The 8,437-nt window shown below is 41.6% G+C and overlaps 3 protein-coding genes across 3 annotated transcripts; 2 read left to right on the top strand and 1 right to left on the bottom strand.

Moving 5' to 3' along the window:
- Positions 1–373: 373 nt before the first annotated feature.
- On the top strand, positions 374–1,194 carry LOC106807013 (N-acyl-phosphatidylethanolamine-hydrolyzing phospholipase D-like). The gene is made up of 2 exons (XM_014809214.1): positions 374–494; positions 955–1,194. The coding sequence occupies exons 1-2, from the start codon at positions 387–389 to the stop codon at positions 1,192–1,194; spliced, it is 348 nt and encodes a 115-aa protein (XP_014664700.1). The 5' UTR covers positions 374–386.
- Positions 1,195–2,388: 1,194 nt separating this feature from the next.
- Positions 2,389–3,577, top strand: LOC106807018 (N-acyl-phosphatidylethanolamine-hydrolyzing phospholipase D-like). Its single transcript, XM_014809218.1, has 2 exons — positions 2,389–2,506; positions 2,982–3,577. Exons 1-2 carry the CDS (start codon positions 2,399–2,401, stop codon positions 3,210–3,212), a joined length of 339 nt encoding a protein of 112 aa, XP_014664704.1. The 5' UTR covers positions 2,389–2,398; the 3' UTR covers positions 3,213–3,577.
- Positions 3,578–5,056: 1,479 nt separating this feature from the next.
- Positions 5,057–7,725, bottom strand: LOC106807012 (N-acyl-phosphatidylethanolamine-hydrolyzing phospholipase D-like). Its single transcript, XM_014809213.1, has 5 exons — positions 7,524–7,725; positions 6,428–6,665; positions 6,037–6,127; positions 5,417–5,585; positions 5,057–5,062 (listed from the first exon to the last, which is right to left on the bottom strand). Exons 1-5 carry the CDS (start codon positions 7,569–7,571, stop codon positions 5,057–5,059), a joined length of 552 nt encoding a protein of 183 aa, XP_014664699.1. The 5' UTR covers positions 7,572–7,725.
- Positions 7,726–8,437: the final 712 nt, after the last annotated feature.

The raw sequence follows: 8,437 nt of genomic DNA, 5'->3' as shown, positions 1-8,437 counted from the left end.
GGTCTCATGTATATGTCTGAATATGTATTGTATATGTATAAGCATAATGTATCTGTATAAGTATAAGTATATGTATATGTATGAATATGTCTCATATATATAGGTCTAAATATATAATTATGTGTATATGTATAAGTATAAAAATGTCTCATGCGGCAATATGTCGCAATTGAGTCAAATCGTGTACACACGTAAATTAATGTAAGTGTAATTTCGACAATATGATCATCATTTTTAATTTATAATCATTAAATGTTACCATATATATGAAAAATAAAGATTAACAGAAATTTAAGTATAGTGGTGTCATTAATCACATTACAATGTTATTATTATTATACTTTATTATATATCATTATCTTTATTATCTTGTTTTTAGTTGGTACATGTGTCCCCAGCACATCAACCCAGAAGAAGCCGTAAAGATCCACATGGATATCAGAGCAAACCAGTCGGTCGCAGTCCACTGGGGTACCTTTAATTTGAGCAATGAGGTAGGGCCTACATATAGCAATGTGTGATCATACGTGATTTTATATAAGGTGCCGTTTCATCCTTTATGGCTTTACAACTGATTATGAATTTATCCAATTAATTTTAGCAATGAGGTACATATAGCAATGTGTGATTATATGTGAGTTTACTAGCATGCTGTTCTCTCCTTAATGGCTTTATATCCGATTATGAATGTATCCATTTAATTTGAGCAATGAGGTACATAATTATAGCAATGTGTGATCCTACGTGATTTTACTACTGTGCTGTTTCTTCTTTCTGGCTTTATATCCGATTATAAATTCTGATCGCCAACACCGACAGGAGTACGTTAAGTTATTAAAACAGCAGTAAATTATTGAAATTATGACGACGACGACAGCGACTTAAGTTAAATGAGTTGAGTGAGATGACGGAATCGATCGCTGACCTGACTGCCTTGTGTTTTTTGTCCCTCAGCCGTATGACCAGCCAGTGAAGGACTTGCACGCGGCTCGCGCTAAGAAACTGGCCGACGCTACGTCGTTCATCGAGTTGAAACACGGAGAGACGAAAACTTTCCCGTCCGGAGCGTCGGGAAGGAATCCAGGCCTTCTCCTCACCGCGCGCACGCAGCGGACGCAGATGAGAGGAATCACCGACGAATGGCGTCCCCTCTCTGAAGCGTTAACGAGCGATTCGTTAGCTTCCCTTCTCTGAAGAGTTAGTTCGTTAACGAGCGATTCGTTAGNCGCCCCTTCTCCTCCTCCTCCCCCTACTCCATCACCTTCTCCCCTCTTCCTCCCCCCTCCTCCTCCTCCCCCTCCCTCTACTCCATCACCTTCTCCCCTCCTCCTCCTCCTCCTCCTCCTCCTGCCCCCTACTCCTCCTCCATGACCGTCTTCATTCGATCTCCATCACCTTCTCCGCTCCTCCTCCTCCAGGGGACGATGTGATGGAGTAGGGGGAGGAGGAGAAGGAGGAGGGAAAGGTGATGGAGTAGGGTGCAGGAGGAGGAGGAGGAGGAGGACGAGGAGCGGAGAACCAAAACCACGTCACTGCGGTTTTTATTTGACCTTGACCTTGACCTTGATCATATTTCCCTTCCGCTCTATAACTCGGGCCCCTAATTGACAAACAGTTGACAATTGACAATTGACAAAACAATTAACAAACACAAACAGTTTGGCCGTTTGTGAGACGGGGAATCCCCGTGGCACACCCAGCATTAATAGACAGTAGAGCTGAATGGGTCGTTGTCGTATCAGGTACTACAGATATGTACCCGAGGTACGTATATGTATACACAAGTGTACCAGACCTGTATCTTCTAAGCATATATGTACCCTGTGTTTACATAAACGTACCTGCCCCTGAGATGGAGACGGTCATGGAGGAGGAGTAGGGGACAGGAGGAGGAGGAGGAGGGGAGAAGGTGATGGAGAAGGGGAGGAGGAGGGTACAGACATATACATATGTCTCATGTATATGTCTGAATATGTATTGTATATGTATAAGCATAATGTATCTGTATAAGTATAAGTATATGTATATGTATGAATATGTCTCATATATATTTAAGTCTAGATATGTATATGTATATTATGTGTAACTATGACTATGTCTCATATATATATAGGTCTAAATATATAATTGTGTGTATATGTATAAGTATAAAAATGTCTCATGCGGCAATATGTCGCAATTGAGTCAAATCGTGTACACACGTAAATTAATGTAAGTGTAATTTCGACAATATGATCATCATTTTTAATTTATAATCATTAAATGTTACCATATATATGAAAAATTAAGATTAACAGAAATTTAAGTATAGTGGTGTCATTAATCACATTACAATGTTATTATTATTATACTTTATTATATATATCATTATCTTTATTATCTTGTTTTTAGTTGGTACATGTGTCCCCAGCACATCAATCCAGAAGAAGCCGTAAAGATCCACATGGATATCAGAGCAAAGCAGTCGGTCGCAGTCCACTGGGGTACCTTTAATTTGAGCAACGAGGTAGGGCCTACATATAGCAATGTGTGATCATACGTGATTTTATATAAGGTGCCGTTTCATCCTTTATGGCTTTACAAGTGATCAGGAATTTATCCAATTAATTAGAGCAACAAGGTGCATATATAGCAATGTGTGATTATATGTGAGTTTACTAGCATGCTGTTCTCTCCTTAACGGCTTTATATACGATTATGAATGTATCCATTTAATTTGAGCAATGAGGTATATAATTATAGCAATGTGTGATCCTACGTGACTTTACTACTGTGCTGTTTCTTCTTTCCGGCTTTGTATCCGATTATAAATTCTGATCGCCAACACCGACAGGAGTACGTTATGTTATTAAAACAGCAGTAAATTATTGAAATTACGACGACGACGACGACAACGACTTAAGTTAAATGAGTTAAATGAGTTGAGTGAGATGACGGAATCGATCGCTGACCTGACTGCTTTGTGTTTTTTTGTCCTTCAGGAGTACGACCAGCCGGTGAAGGACTTGCACACGGCTCGCGCTAAGAAACTGGTCGACGCTACGTCGTTCATCGAGTTGAAACACGGAGAGACGAAAACTTTCCCGTCGGGAAGGAATCCAGACCTTCTCCTCACCGCGCGTACGCAGCGGACGCAGATGAGAGGAATCACCGACGAATGGCGTCCGCTCTCTGAAGCGTTAACGAGCGATTCGTTAGCGTCCCCTCTTTGAAGCGTTAAGGAGTGATTCATTAGTGTCCCCTCTCTGAAGCGTTAACGAGCAATTCGTTAGCTTTCCCTCTCTGAAGAGTTAGTTCGTTAATGAGCGATTCGTTAGCGTCCCCTCTCTGAAGAGTTAGTTCGTTAACGAGCGAATTGTCTATTCCACTCTGTGAAGCCTTAACGAGCGAATCGTCTATTCCACTCTGAGGCCTTAACGAGCGAATCCCGTCCCCTCTCTGAAGCGATAATTATATATAACGAGCGAATCGTCTTGTCACGTCGTCAACTTAAGCGGGGTCTACACTACCGACTTTGTGTTGGCGAATTGGCGAGTTGGACCAACCTTCCAATTCGGCAACTCCGAGTTGGCGAAAATAGAACGTGTTCTAATCTCCCAACTAGTTGCTATCGATCAGTTGGTCGCACAACTTTTGCGTTTACACTGCCGAATATCGGCTGTATCTTTCTCTGTAGGCATATCTGCGAATTCGGAAATTGTTTACAGTTGTTTGCGCGTGCGCACGAATGCAGCGTACTCACTTGCTGTTACTGTGGAGGTGTGGACCTGGGAGCAAGTGTAACCTCATCATTTCGCCTAAGGCAAAATTCCCATTTCGTCTATAGCAAAACTCCCAGTTGGCCTACACCCATTTCGCCTACTCCCAATTCGTCTACACTAAAAATCCACGCCATTCCCATTTTGTCTACCGTCAGTTTGTCCACTAAATAATCATTTATAATTGTAATATATGGATTTGATATTTGATTAGCGTACATAGACTAGACGGAGTGTCATTCACACTAATTGTATCCTTCGTCGGTGGGGATACTATAGTTTCATGTCTGTCCAGCCGCTGCCGCTCGGTCCGCCGCAGAGAATTTCCCTTCCGCTCTATAACTCGACCTCTAATTGACCTTGCGTGACCAAACATGGTCTACTTACACATCATGGGGTGAATGTGCGCAGCGTACCAAGACCAGGTCACTGCGACCTTTATTTGACCTTGACCTTGACCTTGACCTTGATCATATTTCCCTTCCGCTCTATAACTCGGCCCCTAATTGACCTAGCGCGACCAAACTTGGTATACTTACACATCTTGGGGAGAATGTGTGTCGCGTAATACATATATATGTATATATATATAATAATACATATACATAATAAACATATACATATACAGACACATATATGAGACATATGAAAGGAAACATGAAATGTTTTCATGTACTTTTCCAAGAGGGTATGTATTTGCAGATAGCAGCTTCGATTATGATCCTATGATCTCACGGGGCCTGCTTACTTGGGCTCGTAACATCCTATGGGTATCGTTGCGACGTCAAACGGACCATACTCCTCACCGATCGTCTTAAACACATCACCGTAGTAACCCGTATCGCCGGCAAAGAAGAAGCAGTGTTTTGGACCAATCACGGTCTGTTTTTGTTTTGCAGGTATTGTGGGGAAGCTGGGTAACATCTTTGATGAATCTTCTGAACTTTCTAACAAAGATTTTTGCCATAACTGTTGACGAACGCACGGACGGTCGGACGCACGCACGGACATTCATGCGATTCTACAAGCTGCATCTGACTTCGTCCGCTGAGCTAAAAACTGAAAAGCGAGAAGATGGCACTAACATCTTCACCATATAATCCTAACATTTTTATGTGCTAGAAATGTTAACTTTGATCGAGGGATAACCTTCTGCTTAAGCTGGTTACTCTCGCTGAGAATCTTGTTGTTTTTTTAGTCACGCAACATCCAAAAAACATACACGATTGATGCATGAACACAGTCATGGCCCGCTTACTTACATTCTCTGCCAAAATGAAGGAGTCCAAAATAAAAGTTCAAAACTAAAATATAGCAGGATCCATAAACAATAACACTGCAATTATAAATTATTGCATACTATATCTCTTGTACAGATGACAAAGAATATGATCTTAATGCAGAGTATGATTCTAACACGAAAGATGAATTTTATTTAATAATTTTTGGGATTTTTTGATACGTTTATCACACGTTTTTGGAATTTGCACAGACCCATGCTGACATAAAATACTTTTATTTACATAAAATACATCCACTCGCTTTTCTTCATAAAGGCCAATAAACATGGTTTTTGGAGTTGCATGCCACTTGCGATGCATTTGTGTCAAGCTCATTATGAAATAAAAAATAAAACAAGAGATTAATTAATTAATTACCTGATTAACATCTTTTATGTAACGTTGGCACCAGTGTTGCGCAGGTGTGAAAGCCATCTTGATATTTGGATGCGTCGGTAGTTCCTGTTCTTCCCACCAGGTCATCTCCTTGGTGTTTTTGCAACCACATCCTTTAAACCAGCCATCCAATCCTTCAGGTACAAACCACCTATGAGAAAAAAGACCTTTATTAATTTAAATTGAATTAATTTAACAACCTTTCACCATCGATGATAAACAACCAGTGCGTGAAAAGAAATGAAAATTACTATGAGTTTGTGATGTTACAGGCTATAACGTAATGGGAAAGGGAATAAGGGTATACATTCTGTTAAATGAGCAAACCTCACATGTTGAGCTAAAATGCGTAACTTTTTGGCTAGCAACCTAATTCCCCACGCATTGTGATCCGTGTTCAACACGATCGTTTCCCGTATAAATCGAAAAAATACACACGCTGATAGAGATTTTGTCTCGCCTATTAGCGGACATTATTATATACTGACTACTCCAGCGCAAAAATTACTATGAGTTTGTGATGTTATAGGCTATAACGTAATGGGAAAGGGAATAAGGAAATGTGCCTACAGGAAAGTTAGTGAATATGGATATTTACGAACCAGGCTTCTGGGAATCGTCTATTCAATTCGAATACGCTGTTGGAATCCAAATGATCGTAATGATTGTGGCTTATCAACACAGCGTGGATTTCTGAAAACGTCAAGGCAAGGAGTACACATTAGGTTTTCTATTTCTGAACCAATGAGCCACTAGTAGCACTAGAACAGCATGAAGACAAAGAACCACACTCCAAAATCGATTAACTTTTAGCCGTGGAGAATGCATCATAACTGGCGCGGGTTATTACTGCGACTATTTTACAAATATACAGGTTATTATCACAATTATATATTATCACAAAAAATATGCGCACATGACGTTAAATTATGATATCATTCAGATTTTGATCAACTATAAACCCTAGACGCTGTAGTGAGATCACGTACGCACTCATTTCGGGCAAATCCAAGAGGTGGTACAGATTGGGAGAGACCAGGCGATAACGCAGCGGCCCCATGATCTGCGTCGGAGCGGCCCTCGCCGAGAACACGGGATCCGTTAGTAGATTGATCCCGTCGAACTGGACTAGACTTGTCGCGTGGCCGATCCAAGTGACCCTAACGCCATCTGTGGGCTGAAGAACGGCATTGACGTCGATCGGCAGTATCGGTAGTCGCCGGTCCAGCTCCTGCGGGAAACGGCGAGATTATTTAGCATGACAATTTTTTTTCCGGTTTTTATTTATTTTCGGTTTTTTCCCCCTATTTTGTTTATTTGCATTTTTTCCGGTTTTGTTGTTTATTTCAGTTTTTTCTCACGAATTTGGGGTTAGTGTTGAGGTTAGGGTTGAGGTTAGGGTCAGGGTTAGGGTTACAGTTATAGTTAGGTTTAGGGTCAAGGTTAGGTTTAGGGTTAAGGTGAGGGTTATAGTGTTAGGTTTAGGGTTAGGTTGGGTGTTAGGGTTAGAGTTAGGGTTGTCAGGGGTAGTGTTTGGGTTAGTGTTAGATTTAGGGTTAGGGTGACCGTTAGGGTTAAGGTTATAGGGTTATGTTTAGGGTTAGTCTTACAGTTATGTTTAGGTTTAAAGCGAGTCTTAAGGTTAAGCTTAGTGTTACGGTTATGGTTTAGGTTAAGGTGGTGGTTAGAGGTAGATGTTAGGGATAAGGTTAGGGTTATGGCAGGGTGCGAAATTAATGCGAGTCCGGAGTGAAATATTCCCTGATTTACTGTCGGACTCCCTGATATGACATATTGAGGAGTCCGTGTGACTCCCTGGAAATTCTGCCATAATTTGGCAGACGTACAATCGCATGAATCTTTAAAATAAGCACATGCATTATTATCTTTAATTTTGAACTTAAGACTACGAACTCCCTCATTCTGCTGCGGACTCCCTCTTTTTGAAGGCAGGGAGTCCGTTGGACTCCCTTGTTCAAAAGTTAATTTCTACCCCTGTTATGGACACACTCAGAATACAGAGTAATGAAGTTGACTGATAGCACGACTCTAACGAAGTGCTTTTTCACACATGCAGTAAAAATCTTACCCGTGTTCCAGGTATTTTAGGCCTTTTCTCCATCAACCACCTACACATGTCAGTCAAGCTTTTCACGTTTATCGGCGACGTCCATGATGCTGTTCCGAGGGGATTCGGAGATACCCAGGTTGTCCACGGACAACTGTAGGTGCTTCCAGTTTTGTTCGGTGCAGGTTTCCGTGTCTTACTATCCGTCGCGTTGCCTGCCTATGCGTCACGAAAAGCCCACGACAATCAATAAATCAATGGAATTGAAATGTTTCGAGAGTAAAAATACATTGTAGAAAGCTAGGTGCAAACACGCACGTGCATGCACACACGCACGCACGCACACGTGCACATAACGCACGTACACACACACACATATAACACGCACACGCACGCGAGCGTACACACACACGCACACGTGCGCACACACACAGTGTGTGAAGAACAGCCTTACATCGAAACTGTTTTGGTCTGTCCATACTCGCAGTCTGGTTCGCTTTACTATCAAACCTATAACTCTGGCATTACGGACTGGGATCCTACCCTGCAGGGTTTCTTATACATAAGAGGCAGAGTCGTGCACCGCCGTTGTCAAATTTAACATCGTCGTTGTGAAAAATATTCCTGTATTTACCCGCCGTTATCAAAATAGTGTCAAACCCAAAAATAAATAGATCACCACCACGTGCTTCTGGAATATTTAGATTGCCATGCCCCCCCTCCCCCCACCGGCGTCTGTCTGCAGCGTCCACATGCATGCCTACGGCACGCCTTCGAATCCATCATGCGCGTTTTTCCCAAACTGGCAAAATTTTACCTCCTTTGTCTAATTTTCCCTCAGAAAAAACCCTGCACTATGCTATCCTATTCCTAACTCATCCTATGCTAACCTTATTCTAGCTCTAGAACTAGATATAGCCCTATATATATATATA

The sequence above is a fragment of the Priapulus caudatus genome, unplaced genomic scaffold, assembly GCF_000485595.1.
Source record: "Priapulus caudatus unplaced genomic scaffold, Priapulus_caudatus-5.0.1 Scaffold190, whole genome shotgun sequence".
NCBI classification, from domain to species: Eukaryota; Metazoa; Priapulida; class Priapulimorpha; order Priapulimorphida; family Priapulidae; genus Priapulus; species Priapulus caudatus.
The sequence above is the reverse complement of the archived record's forward strand: the minus strand, read 5'-3'. Positions and strand labels throughout refer to the sequence as shown.

Bases quoted from the DNA above. Each gene is read 5' to 3' on its own strand.
- LOC106807013 (XM_014809214.1), top strand. From the start codon at position 387: ATGTGTCCCCAGCACATCAACCCAGAAGAAGCCGTAAAGATCCACATG. The intron at 495-954 runs GTAGGGCCTACA...TTTGTCCCTCAG, and splicing joins CCTTTAATTTGAGCAATGAG to CCGTATGACCAGCCAGTGAA.
- LOC106807012 (XM_014809213.1), bottom strand. From the start codon at position 7,571: ATGTGTAGGTGGTTGATGGAGAAAAGGCCTAAAATACCTGGAACACGG. The intron at 6,666-7,523 runs GTAAGATTTTTA...CGTTTCCCGCAG, and splicing joins CTAAAATACCTGGAACACGG to GAGCTGGACCGGCGACTACC. The intron at 5,586-6,036 runs GTTCGTAAATAT...TTTTTCTCATAG, and splicing joins AGACGATTCCCAGAAGCCTG to GTGGTTTGTACCTGAAGGAT.
- LOC106807018 (XM_014809218.1), top strand. From the start codon at position 2,399: ATGTGTCCCCAGCACATCAATCCAGAAGAAGCCGTAAAGATCCACATG. The intron at 2,507-2,981 runs GTAGGGCCTACA...TTTGTCCTTCAG, and splicing joins CCTTTAATTTGAGCAACGAG to GAGTACGACCAGCCGGTGAA.